At 43.7% G+C, this 21,917-nt stretch overlaps 9 protein-coding genes across 9 annotated transcripts; 3 read left to right on the top strand and 6 right to left on the bottom strand.

The window, feature by feature from the left end:
- Positions 1-491: 491 nt before the first annotated feature.
- Positions 492-1,148, bottom strand: I203_106555 (uncharacterized protein; the record flags this gene model as incomplete). The annotated part of the gene is made up of 1 exon (XM_019150205.1): positions 492-1,148. The coding sequence occupies one exon, from the start codon at positions 1,146-1,148 to the stop codon at positions 492-494; it is 657 nt and encodes a 218-aa protein (XP_019000533.1).
- Positions 1,149-1,639: 491 nt separating this feature from the next.
- Positions 1,640-2,770, bottom strand: I203_106554 (uncharacterized protein; the record flags this gene model as incomplete). The annotated part of the gene is made up of 5 exons (XM_019150206.1): positions 1,640-1,656; positions 1,727-1,840; positions 1,908-2,336; positions 2,405-2,454; positions 2,712-2,770. The coding sequence occupies 5 exons, from the start codon at positions 2,768-2,770 to the stop codon at positions 1,640-1,642; spliced, it is 669 nt and encodes a 222-aa protein (XP_019000534.1).
- Positions 2,771-3,154: 384 nt separating this feature from the next.
- I203_106553 (uncharacterized protein) lies at positions 3,155-4,832 on the top strand (the record flags this gene model as incomplete). Its single annotated transcript, XM_019150207.2, has 7 exons — positions 3,155-3,447; positions 3,508-3,621; positions 3,796-3,914; positions 3,995-4,023; positions 4,086-4,368; positions 4,444-4,536; positions 4,633-4,832. 7 exons carry the CDS (start codon positions 3,155-3,157, stop codon positions 4,830-4,832), a joined length of 1,131 nt encoding a protein of 376 aa, XP_019000535.2.
- Positions 4,833-5,171: 339 nt separating this feature from the next.
- Positions 5,172-9,437, bottom strand: I203_106552 (uncharacterized protein; the record flags this gene model as incomplete). The annotated part of the gene is made up of 7 exons (XM_065517993.1): positions 5,172-5,579; positions 5,679-5,894; positions 5,980-5,997; positions 6,061-6,125; positions 6,207-6,285; positions 6,362-6,649; positions 6,735-9,437. 7 exons carry the CDS (start codon positions 9,435-9,437, stop codon positions 5,172-5,174), a joined length of 3,777 nt encoding a protein of 1,258 aa, XP_065373297.1.
- Positions 9,438-10,034: 597 nt separating this feature from the next.
- Positions 10,035-12,448, bottom strand: I203_106551 (uncharacterized protein; the record flags this gene model as incomplete). Its single annotated transcript, XM_019150209.1, has 8 exons — positions 10,035-10,208; positions 10,268-10,394; positions 10,453-10,775; positions 10,844-11,108; positions 11,207-11,389; positions 11,476-11,525; positions 11,645-12,317; positions 12,378-12,448. 8 exons carry the CDS (start codon positions 12,446-12,448, stop codon positions 10,035-10,037), a joined length of 1,866 nt encoding a protein of 621 aa, XP_019000537.1.
- Positions 12,449-13,055: 607 nt separating this feature from the next.
- Positions 13,056-15,584, bottom strand: I203_106550 (uncharacterized protein; the record flags this gene model as incomplete). Its single annotated transcript, XM_019150210.2, has 3 exons — positions 13,056-13,488; positions 13,560-15,142; positions 15,204-15,584. The coding sequence occupies 3 exons, from the start codon at positions 15,582-15,584 to the stop codon at positions 13,056-13,058; spliced, it is 2,397 nt and encodes a 798-aa protein (XP_019000538.2).
- Positions 15,585-15,874: 290 nt separating this feature from the next.
- On the bottom strand, positions 15,875-16,084 carry I203_106549 (uncharacterized protein; the record flags this gene model as incomplete). The annotated part of the gene is made up of 1 exon (XM_065517992.1): positions 15,875-16,084. One exon carries the CDS (start codon positions 16,082-16,084, stop codon positions 15,875-15,877), a length of 210 nt encoding a protein of 69 aa, XP_065373296.1.
- Positions 16,085-17,027: 943 nt separating this feature from the next.
- Positions 17,028-17,819, top strand: I203_106548 (uncharacterized protein; the record flags this gene model as incomplete). Its single annotated transcript, XM_019150211.1, has 1 exon — positions 17,028-17,819. One exon carries the CDS (start codon positions 17,028-17,030, stop codon positions 17,817-17,819), a length of 792 nt encoding a protein of 263 aa, XP_019000539.1.
- Positions 17,820-18,347: 528 nt separating this feature from the next.
- I203_106547 (AMP deaminase) lies at positions 18,348-21,780 on the top strand (the record flags this gene model as incomplete). The annotated part of the gene is made up of 13 exons (XM_019150212.1): positions 18,348-18,571; positions 18,645-19,319; positions 19,414-19,522; positions 19,586-19,699; positions 19,762-19,885; positions 19,951-20,017; positions 20,083-20,231; positions 20,294-20,480; positions 20,537-20,598; positions 20,655-20,906; positions 21,004-21,209; positions 21,282-21,337; positions 21,408-21,780. 13 exons carry the CDS (start codon positions 18,348-18,350, stop codon positions 21,778-21,780), a joined length of 2,598 nt encoding a protein of 865 aa, XP_019000540.1.
- Between the last annotated feature and the right edge of the window lie 137 nt (positions 21,781-21,917).

Genomic DNA, 21,917 nt, shown 5'->3' with positions numbered 1-21,917 from the left:
ATAGTTTACATGTGTATATATATGCAGTAGAACTCGACGACTTTCTGAAGGATGAATTGTACATATACTTGCGCTGGAATGATATAATACCGTCATGACTGACTGTATGCTTATCACTGTATTTCCGGCCATGTCGGACGACCGAATTGATCACCACCACCGCCGCCACCACAGACGACTCAATTCATCAACATCAACAAGGACCAGATATCATACCATGAAACCTCGACAATGCCGTGAACTTTCAGAAGGGATACCCGCGAGATTGTCAGAGAAGCAAGATGTGCGATTCTCAACGGAGCTGAGATACACAGAGGAGTCACACTCGACAGGCTGGATATCATAATCTCTCACGGTAAAACAATATCATAAATATCTGATCTCATCGTACCGTGACAAACTCTTTTGGAAACTTTGGGTCAATGCATGATTCATATCCCGGAGCCAGTGCTGTATGCTCATCGCGAACTCCGTGACCAATGACTAATGATCTACGTTGGTGCTCTGTTTCTCGGTCTACCTCTTTGTTCCTCCTTCTGCATTTCTGCACGTGGTTCACGATATTCAGTTTTATATTTACTTTGCCGCTCGTCTCTCGATCCATCTCCAGCTGAACCTCCGGATGTATATGTAGATGCAGTCGCCGACCTGTTATACTTCGTAGATAAGAAAGCCGAAAACTCGTAATAGCCCATATCACCCAATTCTTCTCTCTGTGTACTGTCTATAATCCTAATAGGATAATCATAATCATTCACTTTATCCAAAGTTGCAATCCTACCAACCAGATTCTTCCATCTCTCTGTCCTCTCGGCAGATCTCAAAGAACGAAATTTCTCTTGCCTCTGGTCTCGAGTTTCATACAACTTACTCGTCAACGTAGAATGTAACGAATCGATTTTCTTGGACCAAGTGGAATTCATCATGAAAACTTCAGGACCTTTGGTCTTCAGATGATGAAGATCGTAGTTATCGTCCGGTCTAGTCTGTCCCCTCACGCTTATTGCGTTGCTCTGCTCTGGATCGAGTTTTGTACGATCAATAGAGATGGTTATGAATGTTGAGGGGATGTCGTCGAGACCCATTTGGATATCCGAGGTTGGCGCTGAGGATTTGCGAGAAGTTCGCTTTCTCTGTGATCGACCCATGCTGCTCATTTGACTCGTCCAGTACTGTGCTTAAAAATGAATATGGTATGATGCTAGGCAATTGGGAGGAAAGAGGGAAAGAACAAATGGATAGATTTGAAGATTGAGGATCTTACACCTCTCCTTCTACAGTATACATACATATAAATATCTCCCGGTCAGGTGGTGACAGTCAACTCGTGTATCGTGAAGAGGTAGGCCGGAGAAGTATCATCTACAAAGGACTTGAAGCGGTATGATACCATACGGACCGGCATCCCTTGTCCTTTGGAATGACAGTAATTATACGGATCAGTTTCAGTTCCGTTTGAAGTGCGTCATACAGTATGCCTCTTGTCAGAATAACGAGGAATGGCATTCCCTTTGATCATTATGGGAAGCATGCAAACTTGCAGACAGCCGCAAAGATATGTGAAGTCTATGTCATACGTCAAATGCATATCCAAAGAAACGAAACCATCCGACTGAAGGTTAGAGCAATATCGGATAGCTTAGAGTTTTTGCATAGCTAGGAGAAAGAGCAGACAACTTAGTATCGCACAGTACACAGTCATGAATGATGTCTAATGCAAACTCACCAGCAACGTCGGAGGATTGGACGTGGTCCTCAATCTCGGCGATCTCTTCTTGGAGTTCGTCAAGGGAGATCTTGGCATCTTCAATGACAAGGGTGATTTGGAGCATTCGGATACCTACAACAAAAACCAGGATCAATCAGCTATGTGATGAGAAACATAAAAATTAGCACAGCTAACTCACCGTAACCGACAGGAACCAATTTGGAAGCACCCCAGACGAGACCATCTTTCTCAATAGCTCTAACTTCCTTTTCTAAAGCTTCCATATCCGTCTCATCATCCCAAGGTTTAACTTGGAGGGTGACAACGGATTTGGCGACCTCGAGGGTCTTACCGGCAGCGAGCTTCTCGGCGGTCTTAGCGGCCTTGGCTTCGTTGTATTTGGCAACTCGCTCGGCCTTGATTCGCTCAGCCTCGGCATCATCTTCCTCGTCATCTGATCCGAAAAGATCGACATCCTCATCATCTTCCTCAGCATCGGCGGCGGGAGCGGCAGAAGATGAAGAGGCGGAGAGAGGGTTGGTACCCTTAGGCAAAGATTCGAATTCGGACTCGTATGATTTGATGTGGTTGTACCATCTCAAAGTGTGAGGGAAGGTAGCTTCGGGGGCTGTAATTGGTTATGGAATATTATGTTAGCTGCATTCGGAAAGCCGGACTGGTAGAAAGCTAACTCACCAGAACCGAGACCCTTGAAGACCTCAACATCAGCAGAGGTCGGTTGGAAACTATAGAAGAAGGACATTCATCGTCAGGAATTATATCCTTTGTGTTTCCATGAGATTTGGGTTTGAAGGAGATACAAGGCGGTAACGAGAGAATCAGTGAGTTTGGAAATAATTTTATCTTCAATGCATTGAGTCGCGGGGTCTTAAGCCGCTGCGCTCGGAAACACGGACCAAAACGGTAGATCATCATAGTAGGCGGATGAAAGGGAGATAGGCGAAAGAGGAGGTATGGAATTCAGAAGCAGAGCAGAACTCACCCATCAATGTATGATTTTCCGGCGAGGAGTTGTTCGAGTTGCTTGAGATCGGTAGACATTGTGGATGATCCTTTTTTTTGTATATTTCGGTTGAAGAGAGAAAGAGAAAGAGAAAGCTGAGGAAGTCCGATATGTAAACGTGTTATAGCACTGAGTGAGTGGTGCTCTGCTGTCTTGTCTTTCTCTCAACTTTTCTTCGAGGAGACACAACAGATCAGTTAGAATTCGCTATTTCCGCAATTACCGCGGGTGGCAAATCCAGATGCATCACACGGACATGGAATCAATCTCCCTCATTTTGATATGTGGAGACCCCACACACCCAAAGCACATAACAGGAGAAGGCCTCTCCGATAAGTTAGTCGAATACGAGGATATGAGGTCGATGAGGCCGACTTACGATTGCTCGTTATTTCATCGTGGTTCTGGTCAGCAAGACCATCATGTCCTCCCTCCTAACCCCCTTCTTATGGTCCTTTCTCCCAGGTCAGATCACCCACCAACTCCTCCCTTACCTATCTACCTCCTTACCCGGTATATTCCCCCCTGCGTCCAGAGGGTCACCCACCTATTTGAGGAATTATCGAATCGCATTTACAGGTGTGATATGTACCTACTTGGCATATACGTTCTACACCGGTGAAGCCAGTCAGAATATCAGAGAAGACTACTATGCATTACTGGGTGTGAATCCAGATGTCGACGAAGACGGGCTGAAGAGGGCATATCGGACCTTGTGAGCTGAACTTTGTGTACTGAAATGTTCCTTGCAGCTAACAAGTTGGCTGTAACACAGATCAAGGTTATATCATCCCGATAGAGCTGGATCGGGTAACGATGATGTGTTCATCTTGATTAGAAGAGCGTACGAAACGCTCTCAGATCCAGTCAAGAGGTATGCTTATGAAAGGTGAGTGTGGTTACTTTGTAACACAACGGGGATACCATATCAGCTATGTTGTGCTATTGAGGCGTCTTGGTTGATATCAGCCAGACAATCCGACTGATCAACCCTGCCTCCAACGCCGTGTCTCTGTTAAGTTGGTGAAGCTGAATTGTTGGATTGTTCTTGACCACGCTATAGGTTTGGTCCCCAGATACTAGATTGGAAATCATCCACGATCCGAGAATACATTATCACGGGTTTAAACCATTCTATTGGGTTTTACGTGGTATCAGGTGGAATCATGTTATTACTTTCATGTGAGCTCTTTATGACACCGCATACTCACGCGAAGAGGTCAATGTCAATGTAGCTGATAAGAGAGAGTGGTCTTGATCAGTATTGGGTAAAGCAAGAGATGGATCATACGTTCGTCCTTTCCTCACCAAGCGCTATCAGTATAATTGACCATGAACCTTGTCTTTTCATAGTGGCGACACACCTTGTTCATCTTTCTCTTGATATCAGAACTAACTCTAATCCTCTCTCCAACATCCTCTATTCCATTCCTAAACCAACTATCTCAAATAATTCATTACCTATTCCCAATTGTGTCGGCACCGCAGTTCATCCAAATTACCTTCCTCCATCGACTATTCACCACAGTCTCTATAGCCATCAACCTACTTACGAGTGTGTGGTGTCCATCCCTTCCATCTGAGCAGGAGGAGATGACCAAGGTTTTGGGTATGTTGAGGCAATTGGAAATGGAATGTGGGTCAACTGTCTGGTAACGTTGATTAGTGGAGGGAGCTGACCATATATCGGTTTCGTGTCGTCGATATGTAGCCGTGACGGCCTTTCAGAGTGAAGTTGTACCGTTGATGTCATCGGGAGATCCGAAAATTGTCGAAGAACTAATACAGAGTACGATGGAAGATAGTGAGTATCACTGCGCCTTGAGAATGTTAATCATATAAATTTGCCTGCAACTCGTGAGTGATATCTCACTGACATTGAGTTGATCTATCATATCAGTCTTAGTAGAAAGAAGTATCTCATCACATCCCCTAATTTATCAAGCATATCAATCATCTCTCACAAAACCCATACCAAGGAACTTACGATCATTTTCTCAGAACATAGTTGGAGATCAAAACGGGGTGAGACAATTGGAGATAGCTAGACAAATACCATTACCACCTTCACCTCCCTCACTTTCTCGGAAATTACCTTGACCTTGACGAAATCGGGTAGCTCGCATCATTTTGCATTCTGCATATGTATATGGAATCGTTGTAAGATATACTACAATGTAACAACAAAGGAAACTATAAATACGTTGACTTTAGTTTCATACCAAAAAAACCCAAAATGATTGATTGGCAATAATGACTAATATACAAAGTCACTCAAAGATGATGCTTTGGTTGTATATTACTTTTGGATATCTACTTAACCTTCTACTCTCCCAATTTACTAATATTACAATAAATAATCCTCCTGATTTACCAAGATTCCCCTCTGTAAGACCATTAACACCCCTCCCCATCCCTACCGGCATTAAAACCCAAAAGCTATCTCTTCTTAGTCTTACAATCGCATATCTTCTCAAGACCACCTTGATCCCTCAAGAAACCCAAAGCGAACGCACAACGATCTTTCACCGCTTTAAACCCTAGCCCTTCCTCTACCGTCTCTCGACTCACTTCAACCCCATGGTAATTCACTATCACCTCTACCTTCCTGTCATTGGTACCCAACACTTTCTTCTCGATGATCAACCTGTCAGTGATACATCCTCTCGATTGGAGATACCTTATCAACTCGGCTTTAGGGTTCGTGTCCTTACTTTTAGAAGGGGTACAATACTTCTCTAGGAAAGGTAATAACTTTTCTTGGAATATTTGCCGAAGGGGTTGGATGTCGAATGACGAGTCGTGTAGGATAGCTCCGAATAGAGCTTCGAGCGGATTCGATGTAGTCTACCACAATACGATTGACTACAGTCAGCTTGTGATTTCGTTTCACAAAGAAGGACGAAAAGTTGATATTTTCAATTTATGTCCTATAGGCCAACTTACATAAGATGTAGGTACTTCCATCCAATATTCCAATCCGACCTTTGAATGATCCTGATCACTCTCAGCAGCTTTGGCTTTCGATCGAAGTTGATCGGTTTTGGTTTTAGCAGCTTTTAGCACTTTTCGAATTTTGGTAATTTGCAAAGTAGTTTCAACGGTGCCGTCTTTGAGAAGATCAAGTAGACCGAGCTCAGTAGATAACGCGGAACGAGCGCCCTGGTAGATAGGACAGCGAGTCAGCTATCGATCATGTGGGTTCGCAGAAACTTGAATATCTAAGGCTGATGAGGACTTTGCTCACCTCATTGCACCTCGAGGACTACAACACAGTGATCAGCTACTGGAGACACCTCAGTTCGACCAGCTGATACTCCCAACTCACTTTCATGAGATGTAAAGAAGATGGACCTTCTTCAGGGTACTTGTCATATAGGTATTCAACAACGACTATTCCATGTGGAAAGAGATCATCAGCTTCATTCTTGTTCACCTGTCTCGACATTATCAATCAGCTGAACAAGCACATACAATAATCAAGTATCGCATTACCGAGTAACCGATATCTGTCGAAAATATCTTTATGTCCAGGTTGGTTCATGTCGAGACTCTGTGGTAATCATCCAACGTGGATGTATCAGCTACATACTACCAATCTAGTGCGCGATATGCTTAGTTTAGCTCACCAGAACTTGGTTCAACCTATTTTCATCTTTGAATTCGTATCCCAGGATAGTCTTTCCCTTAGCTTTGAAGAATTTCATGTATTTCGCTTCTCCCAATTCCGATACTTTCTCATCTTTGGTAGTTTTATGTGAAAAGGAGGGGGTGGGAACAAGGTGCTTTATATCGGACCATGCGTTCAATCCCTTTATAGGTATTCCCAATGAATGCACTACCGATATTACATTGTCGAAATTTCTCGAAGTCAGATACGATGCACCAATAATAGCTTCCAGTACATCCGCGAGGATCTATCATGTTCTCAAAGCATTAGGGTGTTGCAACTTCACTTTTTACACTTGAGATGTCATGCGAATCTCTCACTGTATAACTCACTTTATCTCCCAAATCGTTCATCCCTAATACCTCCTTACTTTCTAACCCTTTCAGACTAGGATTTCCCTTGACTTCACCACCATTATTATTCTTACTCCATTCATCCCAATTCAAAATCCAATCTTTCGGTAACCACTCTTTCGATTTGAACCTCTTGTTTCTTATATACTTGTTCAATCCTACTTTTAAAGCGTTGTGTTGTAACGATCTATTGGAAGTTATCGCATGTCGGTCTTGATCGAATTCCTCTGTAGTCCTGCGACCATCACCGTTCTTCGTACTTCTTATACTTCTTGGAAGTGAAACCGAATCCGAATGGAAAGATTTCGTTGAGGTGGACGGAAGGTCGAACAAATAGAAATATAGAGTGATAATAAACTTCAATATCGTGTCACCTAGAAATTCCAACCTCTCATAATTCTTTGATAAAATCATGTTCGATCCAGGAGTAGTCAAAGCCTGCTTTAACAACCTTCCATCTATCATTCCATTGAGAAGGTCTTTATTTGCTTGATTTGCAATTAGATGATTGTCCAACTCGTCAAATAGATAAGGCAGGACGGTACCCGTCCGATATATACTGGATGGTATGCAATGTATCTTGGTTAATTCAGGTGCTATATAGCTGGTCTCTGCTTTTATAGGGTGGAGGATCGAACCCATAATTCCACCTGATTTGTATGGTCGGACATTCTCACATTGTAAAATAGGTTGTTTACTATATCCCAAAGGAGGTATTCCCGAGGGTAAACTCTCCACGATCGTTCTGGCAGGATTGGCAGGATGGGGAGAATCAAGGGATAGGTCGAATCGCACGGAGGTAATATATTTTCGTCGAGCAAATTCCGATGGGGAAGTGATCATTCGATCAATACATTGTTTCTTGAGTATGTCCATATCGTCCAAGTGGATCGAGGTGTATAGTGGACCATCGACGATTTTCGAAATTTCTTCCCATGATATATCTTTTTCACTCAACTTCCTTCTCTTCTTCTTCTTCTTCTCTTTGCCGTTTTTCTTCTTTTCGTCATCGTCCTTATTTAGTGATGAGAAAGGTATGAAGTCAGATTTGAGCGGGACCAATAACCATTTCACCCGTGCCAAATCACCTTTGAAAGGTTTCTGTAACTCTGCTCTTAATAACCTTTTAGTAAACTTCAGAGCTTTATCTAAATCCTCTTCAGACCAAAATTTCAATCTACCATAATCGACTAATTTAAACTTTGGACCATATCCCGTACTTTGGGGTAATTGTTGATCTCCTATTGTCAAGTTTATTTCGACCATCCCACCCTTATCGAAAATATCCAGTGGTCTACTAGTCACCAAACATAACTTTCTACATTTTTCGTCGATCCTATGAGTTTGTTGATATGGTGACTCAAGGATGAATTCCAGTGTAGTGGCGTATAAGCAATCTGTATTGAGTGATCGAGATTCGGCCCAGAATGGAGGCGAAATATAAGACTCATATGATCCCAGACCATGTTGTCCAGTAGGTTTAGACGAACTTGATTCAGAAGGTGAAGGTGGTAATCTATCCTTGATAAGTTCTTTTTGTTTATCCCATCTTTGGGTACTTCTAGATTTAGTCATTAATCGAGTTTCGTTCAATAATCTTAGTTCTTCTTCTCGTTCTCCTGTGGTAGAAATATCTGTTATCGCAGTTGAATCTGAATGAGTACTTTCACTCGCACTAGTTAAAGAGCTAGAGCTGGAGGTAGAATCTGAACTTGAACTTGATAAGATAATTTTCAAATTATCATCTACCTTTCCTAATTTATACAATATCTTGATAGCTTCAAAACTCGCACTTTGCTTTGCCAATTTCTTATTCATCCAACCTCCCTCTAAAGGTTTTGAGGAATGTACGGTCGTGCCGATAATCGGTAAATGAAATGAGCATTCTCTGAGTGTACCTTGATGTTCTGGAGTTTCAGGTTTTGGCATTTCTCTTCCTTCCAATTCAGCTTGCTTTATCTTCCTCTGAAGGGTCTTTGAGATAACTGTCGCTGTCGTCTCGGACTGAGAGTGAGTCAAAGTAGATGGGACATTACGACAGTTGACTTCTAGTTCGTTCTGTCCGACTGCCTGGGCCCAATGAAGAAGGTATTGACCACTGTTTTGAAATGCCAAGATCGTCCCGTTGCGAGTAATGAAAGTGTCGTTGGAAGTGGAATTTGAAGGCATGAGAGCGGTTTGAGAAGGCCGACTGGTGTAAACGGAAGACGATTGGGGCTGAGCTGATACGTTATGCCGTTCCGACAAGGCGATAGGATCAGAGGAGTTCGTCTTTCGCTTCTTTGGTTTTGGTGAAGAATTATCTTCCTGAGCTGACGTTGTTTTCCGTTTCTTCTTTGACGAACCAACAGGATTTCCTTCTATCAATCGATCCAAGTTCCGCTTCTCAGATGGTATCTCCTCCTTTCTATCCTCTTCAGTCTTTTTGTCCTTCTTCTTCCTTTTCTCAGTCGACGATATCTGAACCTCTTCCTTCTCTACCACAGCTGACGGTATAATCTCTTCCCTTTTCTTCCTCTTCGCCAGTGATTTATCGAGCGATGTCCTCTCCTCAAGGGTTCTCAATGAAGTAGGAGTCAACGTATCAAGATTGATATGAGGTGGTACATCCCTTTTCCTTACTTCCATCTTTACATCCTCCGTCTCATCCTTGTGCTCTTTATATCTAGGTACTCTGGTCATTTCAATTTAATTTCATTTCATATTGTCCCCATCGTTTTGACGCTTGGGCCTGGTGATTTTGAATCTGATATACTGAATTCTTGTAAACAATTGGCTAGGAATGGGAACAGGGTGGGTCCTTTGGAACAGATCTGTGTGTGATCTATACTATCACCATCTTACCACTTCCGTCAGAGTGTTGTTAATCCAAAGGAGGGTGGTCGATCAAGGTGTGCGACATGGAATGGTGATGACGACTGAGTCGTAAGAGAGATTATAATTGTACGAAATCAGACACCATGTGAGTCGTGCGTCGTCCACTGGGGTTGCATTGAGCTCTGGATATGTCAACGAGTAGTGTATACACCAAGTACAGACTTGTATGAGTGAGTAAAAAGCAGAGATTCAATCCAAAATATCCATTCGTTCAGAGTGGAGGGATACCATACCATCCTTTGGACGCGTAAATCATAGCGAGGCACGGTCCCATCCGGCATACACAAGCAGCCGCTTGGTCCGACCCAGAAGATTGATTTACATCATGGATCGATCATATATACTCGTCATATTCATCGCTCATCTACCTTTTTGCATATACACACACTCTTCAAATACATCCTACCTCACTTTCTCCCTACTCTTCTTCTTCCTCTCACTCAATCCACCTATCGCCCAAGCATTCTCAATCAACTTCTTCATACCCCAGAACCAACCTATCGCGAAGGCACCTTTGAGTACGACGTGTTCGAGTGGATTGATATACTGTACAAGTGCATTGGAGGGTATGATCATCTATCGAAAGACAGGTACCTTCAGTACTCGGCATATGTGTGTTGTTCAAGTCCACTCACAATACTAATTTGACGTAACACCACTATAATCGAGATCAGAGGAGAAGCACCGATAAGTGTAATCCACAGTACTGTCAATCCGGTGGATAATATCGACATCGTTAGACTCGCTTGATAGGGTATCAAACTGAATGAAATTCCTTTATCAGCTTCTGCTTCGGACGTCGGGGGGAGATTCAGCTTACTCGATGATCGAAAGGGCATTGAGGACTACACCAGTCCTCCATACTTCATCTTCTCCCCCTCCACTTGCTGATGAGCGTTCACTGCCCCTAGCCGCACTTCCTCTGAAGGACATCATGAGTGTCAGAGGCATAAGCGGTAGGATGATATCATGCGGATCATTCGAAAAAAGATAGATCGGTATGGAAATTAAGAACAATAATAGAGGTAAGAAAGAGATGGTTGGTGAGGGTCGAGTTGACGGGCCGGGACGTAAGGATATATTGGAATATAGGAGGATAGTGATAGGAGGCATGATAGAAAAGATTGTTAATGTTGATTGTATCTGTTATTCAGATCGTATTAGCGATCTCTCTTTTTCTTTTGTTCTTTTAGATAAAGTGGAAGACTCACTTTATGAGTTATAGCTTGATTGACCAAGGATGAAATCGTCAATGATGGGACAGTGGCTTTACAATATTCATTTACTTGATTCTGCACTGTCGGAGTATACGAAGCCAATAATGGTATTGTCGGTAATCTCGTTGAATACTTCATGGCAGGGTGATCGAAGGTGATCTGCTTATAAATATAGTTGAAAAAGTTGGATTCGCAGATAGAGTATCTTGATCCTAGAGCCGTTGCTCCGATTATGAAAGAAAGGAAAGCGTATTTTGAGCTATCGATATATAGAGGTATAATATAACACTTAGTACAGACAATTCTTGGGCATATTAACAGAGGCATATGTGCGATGTGCTGAGCTGAGCGACTTACCCTTCGAATCCACCAATCCATATTCCCCTCCCTATCACATAGAGTCCAAATGTCATTGCCCAAATCGCATGAAACTGATTGATAGTCAAGCTGAGGAACAGATAAAAGACAGAAGCATAGTCTTCCGTTGAAGACAAGAGGGTCAATGGTCGGATGGTCATTGACATGGGTACTACCTTTTTACTGAGTACGGAAACTTACATCAGTTCAACTTGTATTTTATTTCATTTGAAGATGGTCCATAGACATAGTTGGGAATTCACACTTACTCTACGAAAAGCGATAAGGGTGATAAGAGGATAGTAAGTAATGCTATGACCTATTTTCACACCCATCAAGTCAACAAGTCAATTCCAACGATTCCTTTTCTCTCGGTCGTTTTGGTCACAAACGATGTAGAACGAAGGGTTGTAAAGTAAGATGAGATGTAAGACTCACCTGTGATCTCAAACTTCTTCCTCCCTTTTCACCCTCCCTCTTTACCCACTCATAGATAACCGCACCCCACATAACCTCTTCCCTCCCCTTCACCCAATCCAACTCCCTTCCTTCAATAAACCTCATCACCAAAAGCTTGATCAGAACGTAAAAAATCAAACTGATAAACGTGGTATGTTGGTGCAATCCCACTGTAGTCAAGTATCTTATGGATCGTCTAATTGGTGAATTATATTTCGACGATAATAATGTCGATTTAGAGAGTTTACGTTGTTCGTGACGTTTCTTTCTGGCTATCTCCCTGTCAGTTTGAGGTACAGTCAAGTGCGTCGCAGTACTTTGAGATGGACGTCTATGTGTTGGTATGGGTTCGGTATCGCTCGGATTGGTATTGTCTGATAGTGGTGGTGGGAAAGAACTAAATCCGACATTCTGTATGTTTTCCTGATTCCGATACTGAGTAGACGTTCCGGGAGAATTTGAACGTTCTCTACGATAAGGATAAGGTGACGATACGGAAGTTGAATATGAATTAGAAGATAGAGTTCTTGCGAATTTAGATGGGCCAGGGAGATATCGATGTTGATGAGGTGATAAGTATGGAGAAGTAGAGGAGGACAGTTGAGATTGATAAGTCGTATTTGAGAATAAAGATTCCGCATCTGTCTCGCTCCTACCACTCGATATCAATTAGTACGAATGAGCTAGAGGATAATTCAGATCTTCAACTCACTCTATCACGCTTCCTCTTCTCCTCATGGCTGCTTTTTTAGCGAGGTGCTGCTCGTATGATTTCCTAGGCATTCTGGATGTCGACGAAGTTGATGGTATTCGGGTAAACTGGACTTCACTTGATCTAGTTATAACATTGTAGATTGAAACCACAACAGAGCTGTCTTTCTGCTCATACGATTGATGATGAGGGTCAATGTAAGAAGTTTAGAGTGACTGATTTCTATTGCTGAATGCGATGAGGAGAGATGAGAGTGAGTAACATGTTCTAGTTATAAGTTCAACCTTGTTTGTTGTTCTATCTGGAAATCCGGTTAACTCATCCAACCCGGGTATGTAAATCCAAAAGTATTACGTTGACCGTGTTCTTATCTTCGTAATGCTCAGTCACTCAGAAACGTGATGATAATATACTCATATTCATACTGATATTCATACCGTCCATAATGTGTAATATATATCATAAAACATAAGAAGAGTCAAACAAAAAGGTAGATTGAGTTGGATCGTAAAGAATGTTATATATCATGTATTCGGCATCAAGCTTAGTAGGTAATAGGTAATCGTATGTGAAACTTTTTTCTCTCCTTTTTCACTAATCAAAATCTTGTAATGAGGATCGTCAGACATTTGAGTCCTGCATCCCATCCCATCCCACTGTCTTCTTCCTCTAGTCCATCTAATTATGACTCGTCAAACTCCAATTATCCAACGCAACGTTCGATACGTTATTCAGCGCAGTGAATCCATCTCCCCATTGAGGAGTGAAAAGCACTTGCAAGCTGAAGGAACCTCCATCAGCCACATCGATCGTCAACACCGTAACTCCATCATTGGGTTGATCAGCATCTTCCGTTCCAGTGGGGAGAGCAGGATCCGTCGATAATCGAGTAGGTGAAGCAGTAGAGAATGATGCGCCTGATGGTCCTTGGACGATGGAAGCTACTAAAGTCTCACCGCCCAATTTCAACGTAGCAGTAGCCTGGTTGGTCTCGACGGTGGCGTTGGTGTGCATCCTCCATTGTAAGGTTGGTGAAGTGGTGACATCATCTTGCAGTAAGATTTGCTTTCGACCGTTGAGGAATCGAATACCCCGTTTGACTCCACCGGTGCTGTTGTAAATATAACATCAGCATGACTATTCACGATAGTTTGGTTGGAGTGTAGTGCAGATTTCACTCACCCGTTATAAGCAGAAGTCATATCAGTCCAGAAATACGCCGTATCATCTGTCTGAAGTTCCAAACTAGGAGCAGGTCCTTGCGCAGTACCGGACGAGCCGAAATTACCAGTAGGAGCAGCGTCGACATTTTGGTTTATGCTATTGATCAATAAAGTATTTTGACCCTCGGTCCTCTTTCGGTAGTATAACCATCTTTCAGAATCTTGAGCTTCACTTGAGAAATATCCATCGGAGAGATATTGACCTGAACCTAATTCACCAGCCCATCTTTGACCCATCGCATCCAGGACGAAATCTCCCACATCTAAATCACCGTGGGTTTGATGACCTTGTAATTTGGCTGCCCTCATGGCCCAGTAGGTACCAGAGTTATCGGACCAGGTCGATCGACCGGTCGCCCATTGGTTTTCGGCAGCATCAAAGTGGTGGTCCAAAGCTAATCCATCCCACCATGTACCGGTCGTGGCGGGGTCGTACCAGAACATGGACCAGGGTTCAGAAGCATCGATGTGATCTCTTTGGTACAAAGCGTATCGGGGTGTGTCGAAGATGTTAGCCCAGAGTAAGAGGGAGTTGGCGGTGGCAGTATACTTGTTGGGTCCGTGGTCACCAGCATTGAATTTACTGGTCATACCTTGAATGTAGATGTGGTAGAGCGAAGTGAGGTTGAAACCAGGGTTAGACTCTGCCAGTCCTCGATCAACACCGTATGCTGTAATCAAAGCATTGACCATCTCAGCAGCTCCTGTGGTTCCGAAATACCAGTAATCAGAGGTTTCAGCCCAGGAACCAGCGGAATCAGGAGCTTGGAAACAGTTGTTGTAGGCGTCGGGTACAGTAAGATCGAGTACTTTTTGAGCGAGACCAGATTGATCTCTATCCATGATAGCAATAGCAGCTTGAGTGAGACCACCATTGATAACACAGTTCCAGTTACCGTTGACCTGGGCATTACCCGTAGCACTTCCTGCCCACCAATTGTAAGCTGAGGCGGACGAGTCACCAGAAAGAGCATTGTAACCGAGTCGGAGGCCGAGATTGAGGATAGACCACATGATAGCGTCTCTCTGTTCATCCGTCCAGAAATCGTAGAGCCAGTCGTATCCAATAGCGAAAGCAGCACAGAATTCCGCAACATCTAAGAAATGGGCTGGGTTCCATCGGGTGCCATCATCAGCTCCGAAAGCGACATCAGAGTTGTTTCCGGCAGCGGTTTGAAGTTCGAGCCATACTCGATCGGCGTATTTGGTCTCGTTGGTGACCTTGTAAGCATATGCCCAATTCTTGACCTTCAACTTGATTTCCCTGGCTACGTCCAGTACACCAGATCCGGATAAACCTCCATCTTCGGTATAAGGCGTGGGATCGTCACCGAGGGTATCACTGGCGTTTTGCACGATGGTGGCGTTCCATTGCCTGAAGTAGAGATTGTTGGCGATAAGATCAGAAGTTAAAGCTGTCCACTTGTAAGCCGGAGCAAGTCGAGGATTGGGTCGGATGGAAGAGTTGGAAGGTGGCGAGGGATCAGTCGGCCAGCCATTTGAGGAGCCAACAGTTGGGGCGGAGTAGCCGGCAGTAGCAGTCTACATAAAGACATGTGAGCTTGGAACGTAGAGGTGATCTAAAAAAATATAATAGACTTACACCAGTAGCATAAACAGGGAGCAGATAGCTATCAGTGGCGACAGCGAGATACACCTGACCATCGGCGCCCGTGCTGGTCGCACCGGCAGTGTTGACTCCGCTGACACCAGATGGGACACCGGTGTTAGCATTATTGCTACCTGAGTTTGAGTTTGAGGATGAGGCGGAACTGTCATCATTGTTGCTTGCTCTTGATCCCAAGACACCACCTAAAACGGCGGCGATAATGATGACGATCAAGAGAATGGGTAGACCGATCCATAACCACTTATTCCTCTTCTTCTTAGGTTGGTAACCTCCTACGCCTTCACTACTGTATGCTGCGTTTGGGTTTCCGGATGACATTGGGTAAGCTTCAGGGTATAATTTCGAATTTGACATTATAGATGAAAGAGAAGAAGAACAAATCCGTAGGGGTACGAGGCAAATGGTATTCACAACATGGCGATGGTGGCGAATTGGAAGGGAGGGGTAGTGTTGAAGATGCGATTAGAGGATGTTCCAAATTAGACCAAGAAAAGCGGTTACGAGCGATGAGGTAAACAAAGGATGTCACGTCGTTAATTTGCCGTTGCGGTTCAGATCGTGATTTTAGGGGAAAATCGAAAGAAGAATAGAGAAAGGAGGGAAGATGGGTGTATTGGGAGAAAGGATAGAATGCAGAACAAGTATCAGCATTGACACTTCTGCCAAGACAATCCCATAAGCGAATGGGTCGAGATAGACTTACATCCACCACCACCTCCGCCACCGTAGCTATTACCATAATTACCACCTTGAGGCTCATCGCTGTATCCTCCGCCGTAACTGTTCCCATACGAGTTACCATAACCTCCTCCATTGTTATCGGAATACTGCGCTTGCTGATAGTGATGAGACATCGCGTCGTGATATCCACAAGATTAAGGAGAATGAGAAGACAAGTTATAAAAAAAGAAATACTATACGTTGGGATGAATGAATGTGTATCGTATTGTGGTTGCAAAGAAGAATGTCGTACGGGAAGAGAAGAAAAAAGCGATGCGGTCGTTACGTTGTCTTTTTCGTTATACCGTACCGTCCACCGTTAATTAGATTGTCTAAGCAACGAGAAGAAGAGAGAAATTGAAAGACGTGACCGTCGTGTTCGATGGTCGATTAAGTATACAGATGAGAATAGAATAGGATGAAAACAACCGTCGAGAATAGACGATTTGGATGACCTGTGGAAGATGAAAATAGATCAAGAGTTGTAAAGATATAATCCAGTAAAGGTATCGCGACGGGGGTTCCCCTCGGCTGCGCACAGGGCTACAGAGCTACAACGTGAATTCAGGTGCAACACAGGTAAACAAGATAGAGAAGAAATTATAAAAAAAAAATAAGCGTTAGGGTCAAACACTTTAAATTCCCTGCTGGTCTGATGAAACGGCATAAACACTCGACCACCTCGGCTTGAACGCGACAAAAATCACACTCACACTGCTCACTCACATCACATCATCAATGAAGAAAACACAGCCACAGCGTCACACAAGGCCAGTCACAGAGTCACGTGATGTAGAATATATTAGGCTTGCACAGTCCCCATTCGCATGCCTGGTGAGAAAAGGGTCTCTCACACGTGTGTTATTACCGAAAGTGGAGGTCGATCATCCTCCCCCTTAGTAAGATTTAGATCCGTTCGCTTGTCTCGACTGGTTGCATCATACATCAATATAAGAGTGCAACAATTTTTGGCCTTCGATTGATACTATCATCCTTTCTCATCTCACATCGACCATAGCTTGATACGACACGACGGTCTCCGACACTGGAATATAGGTCAAGAGACGCATTGCTACAATGTCAGACTCACTCCGTAACTCCAATAACCCTTCAGCCGATAATTCCCCTGCTCCATCACCGTTACCCATACCCGCACGGTACCCGCACGCAGACCTCGAGGATAATGCGCACGTACACTCTTCCCCTGCCTTTGATTATCACGAAGAGCGAAGGCTGCATCTTCAAGATGAGATATGGCTCTCCCACAACTTACCACGACTTCCTCCATCGACCGTATCGGAAGCCGGATCATCAACGAGTAAAGCAGGAGGTGTAGGTGAGATAGGAACGAGTTATAAGAGTGCAAGTGGAAGACAAGGATTATCACCTGGACAATTTATGGCTACTTCACCTCTTACTCAGCATAGAGCTATCCCATCGTCTGTCGCTAGTCCAGGGGAGATCGATCTAGGAAGACAAGGTAAGAATCTTGAGAAAGGTGGTCAATCAATGTCATTCACCAACGATCAAGATCGAGAGGCTGGCGAAAACCAAGAAGATCAAGAAGAAGGTCTGTCGTCAAGGTTTCAGGGACAAGCTCAGGTCAATCCGGTTGAAAGACACTCAAGTATGTTATCTCCCTCTGGACCGGAATATGGTGATTTAGATCCGGCACCTTCAATCATACATAGACAAGAGAGGGACAAGCAGGAAGAACTTGATTTAGAAGAAGAAGCTAGAGAACGAGAATTGAATGCCGCTCTTCTAAACACTTTGAACTCAGGTGCAAGAAGTGAAGGTGTAGAAGCTAAAGCCGCTGCTAAGCTGGCTGGTGCCGGCGCGAGCTTAACTCAACCTGGTGAGTGCTAGCATCTTGGCTCGCACGTTCAAGAGTTACTTCATATTCCGCTTTATCTTCGGCCAAATATCCTGTTACTCCGTCGATGACCTTTCCTTTCATCTCCTTTGATTTGCATTATCATACATTCTATCTTGTTCTTCCGATATCTTCGGATAAGCGAGTCTCGCAAATCTTTACCTATCCTCTCGTCTTCCACTCCCTTTCTCTCAGAAGCCACCAGAAAGGAATGAAGCTGGGATAGTCATCCCCTCATTCTAAATCTGTGCGGCTTCGGAGACTCTCAGAATGACAAACGTGTATCTTCTGTGATTTTCAGATGCCCGTGAAACGGTTAGGAAAATCATCTCCGACGTTTGCCAAGTCATCTTGACGCAATTGCAAAGGTATAAAAGCTGCCTGAAACTCCACGTAGACGCGTTGCTCTCCCCATCTTTGTTGTGCCACGAATCCTCATTTTTCTCTTTTCTCCATTTTCACTTATACCAAACACTCTTTCAACACACTCGTTGCTATTGCCGGCCCAGAACATCCCTGCTATGCCTCCGGCTCGACCACCGAACATTGCCCTTACCGATCCTGAGCTATTTCTCGGCGGTATCCGTTCCCCACTTACTAAACCTTCTACCCCTATCACTTCTATGCCTGGTACACCTGTCAATGAGACGAACTGTGAAGATCTCAATGCGAAAGAGTTGCTGATGCAAATGCAAATTCTCGCTTTCGCAGAACAAGGTATTGGAAGTGAACTTGAACAACTATAGTGAGTTGCCGTCCATACACCTCCCTTTTCAATCTGTGTGCCCCATCAATACTGAGTGATTTGGTGTCTTTAGCGCATCTTTCGCTCGATGTCTTGATCTCCGAGATAAATATATGGAACTTTCGAATCAACGATTAGGTGATAATCCAAAAGATCATGATGGGACATTTCACGGATTCACCCCTCGATCATCTGGTGATGTTATGGGACTCAAAGCTGAAGTGGAGCAAGATGCATGCGAGGGACCATCTGCAGCTGAAAATGATGAATTGCCCACGTGGAATATCTATCCACCACCGCCACCACCCCACTGGCATTGGAAACCCTCGCAGGGAAGTGTAATGCCTGAACCAACCTCATCGGATGGTACGGAAATGACCAAAACTACTACATCAACCAGTATCAAGGATAATCAAACTTTTAAAATTGAAGATTGCAAAATCCACGAAGAGGATAAACAACATATTTTCCAGCTGAATGATGAAGGTGTTTTCACTGTCTATTCTGCCACAGAACAATCACCTAGAGTTAACGGTGAAGTGGATTCCAAAGGTAAAAAACCGCTAGCTAGAATACCAACCCTTAAAGAATATTTCACAGATCTAGATTATCTTTTGGGAGTTTGTTCAGATGGACCTGCCAAATCCTTCGCATTTAGGAGATTGAAGTACCTATCGTCAAAATGGAGTTTGTACTGTTTGTTGAATGAATATCAAGAATTGGCAGATATGAAAGCTGTCCCTCATAGGTATGTCCTGCTAGTTCTTCCCCAAATCTCCAGCTGTCTCCCAAAGATATTATGACAATTGAGCTGATTCGGTTTGGAAACTTGGTTATTTTAGGGATTTCTACAATGTTAGGAAAGTTGATACTCACATTCATCATTCGGCAAGTATGAACCAAAAACATTTATTACGATTTATTAAATCGAAATTGAAGAGAAACCCAAACGTATGTTCACCTCCCTTCCCTCACCTCCCACCCATGTATCCGTGCTGACATATTGATTCACAGGAAATCGTCATCCATCGAGATGGGAAGGATCTCACTCTGAAAGAAGTATTCGAATCGCTCAATTTGACTGCTTACGACCTATCGATCGATACTCTCGATATGCACGCTCATCAGGTCAGCTCAAGTTGTCTCTTCAGGTGAAAGCTAAAGCTGATGTTTGGATCTTTGTTGTATAGGAGTTCCACCGATTCGATCGTTTCAATGATCGATATAACCCTACTGGATCTTCGCGATTGAGAGAGATCTTCTTGAAGACTGATAATTTGTTGAAAGGGAAATATCTCGCCGAACTGACCCAGGGTAAGTCTGCTTATGTGTTCACAGAAATCCGCTCGGATTCCAGCTGATCTCAACATTATACGCAGAATTGATAGCGGATTTGGAACAAAGTAAATATCAAGTTTCCGAATGGAGGTTGTCGATCTACGGAAGGTGAGCTGCTCTCCCGGTAAACGCCTTTGGGGTTTCAGCTGACATTTTACCATTTGGTTTTCCAGAAACCTCGGTGAATGGGACAAACTTGCTAAATGGGTTGTCAATAACAAGCTCGTTTCGCATAATGTCAGATGGTTAATCCAAGTTCCAAGATTATATGAGGTGTATAAAGGTTCAGGATTGGTCAACAACTTTGAAGATGTTGTGAAAAGTGAGCTTACTGGCTCGGGACGAGATTCAGAGATCTAGCTGACTTCCATCACTTGCGATTAGATGTATTCCAACCTTTGTTCGAAGTAACGAAAGATCCCTCATCACATCCTGAATTACACATCTTCCTCCAACGGGTAGTAGGATTCGATAGTGTAGATGACGAATCGAAACCTGAAAGAAGACTTTACAGGAAATTCCCCACCGCCAAAATGTGGGATACAAATCAGAGTCCTCCGTACAGTTATTGGTGAGCTATTCTAATCAGAGTCGTTTTATGCAGCTAACAAGGTGTATATGACTTAGGATATACTACATGTACGCTAATATGGCCTCTTTGAACGCTTGGAGACGATCAAGAGGATTCAGTGAGCTTTGTAACTTCTTGTCGACATGGATATTTAGCTGACTGATGATTACTTAGACACTTTCGTGCTCCGACCACACTGTGGAGAAGCAGGTGATCCCGATCACTTGTCCTCGGCATTCTTGACTGCCCATTCCATCTCGCATGGTATCTTACTTCGTAAAGTCCCAGCATTACAGTACCTGTTCTACCTGAAACAGATAGGTCTAGCTATGAGTCCGTTGAGTAACAACGCACTGTTCTTGACGTACGAAAGAAACCCTTTCAAGGATTATTTCAAGGTTGGATTGAACGTCTCCTTATCAACTGGTAAGTTATCTTAACCCTTAAACCATCAAAATTATCTATAGTACAACCTTCATTCTCTCTTGGGGGAAGCATGCTGATCAGTTGTGAGCATATCCAGATGATCCCCTGCAATTCCATTTCACCGCTTCCCATCTATTGGAAGAATATTCATGTGCTGCTCAGATCTACAAGCTCACCCCTGCGGATATGTGTGAATTGGCCAGAAACTCGGTGTTACAGAGCGGATGGGAAATGCAGGTCAAGAAACATTGGATAGGTCATAAGTGGTATTTACCCGGTGCAGCTGGTAATGATATCCACAAGGTGAGTCTCCTCAGCTGAACGGATCAGACATTAGAACGATCAGATGACTGATGAGGCTCTGTTATGTTGTAGACCAATGTGCCTACTATTAGATTAGCTTATAGGCATTCTACATTACTTGAAGAACTGTAAGTATCTCATATCCTATCATACATACTGATGATCATCACGATGACTGACACTGTGATACTATGATAGTGCATTGATCCGACATGGTCAACATTCACCTTCAGCCACTCCGACGCACCTAAAACAATCTTCTCCAGCGCGATTACCTCACCAGCCTTCCCCTCAGCCACCTTCAACGTCGAATGACCGAACAACAGTGAGCAACCGACCGGGAATGACAAATCATCCCTCGGACGTAGCCGCCGCTGCTATGTCAATGACTAACTCCAGTGTATATGCACAAGGAGAATCTCATCCAATCGCTCCTCACTTGATTGGCGGGGTTGGCACGTTAGGTGAGAGAAGTAGGAAGAAGAGTGTGGGTCAACTGAAAGGTGTGAGTTTTGGAGGTGAGGCTGTAACGCCTCTTGAAAGTGACCAGGTGCATGAGGCTAGGAGATGAGCGGAGCGAGATTGGACTTAGCGTACATATATCCGGAGTAGACTCATTGGTATTGGAGGGATCATGACAAAAGAAGAGGGACGTCACAGTGGGACAATCGATTTTCATCATAGTATGAAATACTTGTGAATAGATGA

This window comes from Kwoniella mangroviensis (genome assembly GCF_000507465.2).
Source record: "Kwoniella mangroviensis CBS 8507 chromosome 1 map unlocalized Ctg02, whole genome shotgun sequence".
NCBI lineage: Eukaryota > Fungi > Basidiomycota > Tremellomycetes > Tremellales > Cryptococcaceae > Kwoniella > Kwoniella mangrovensis.
Note: the sequence above shows the minus strand (reverse complement) of the source record. Positions and strands in the feature narration are given on the sequence as shown.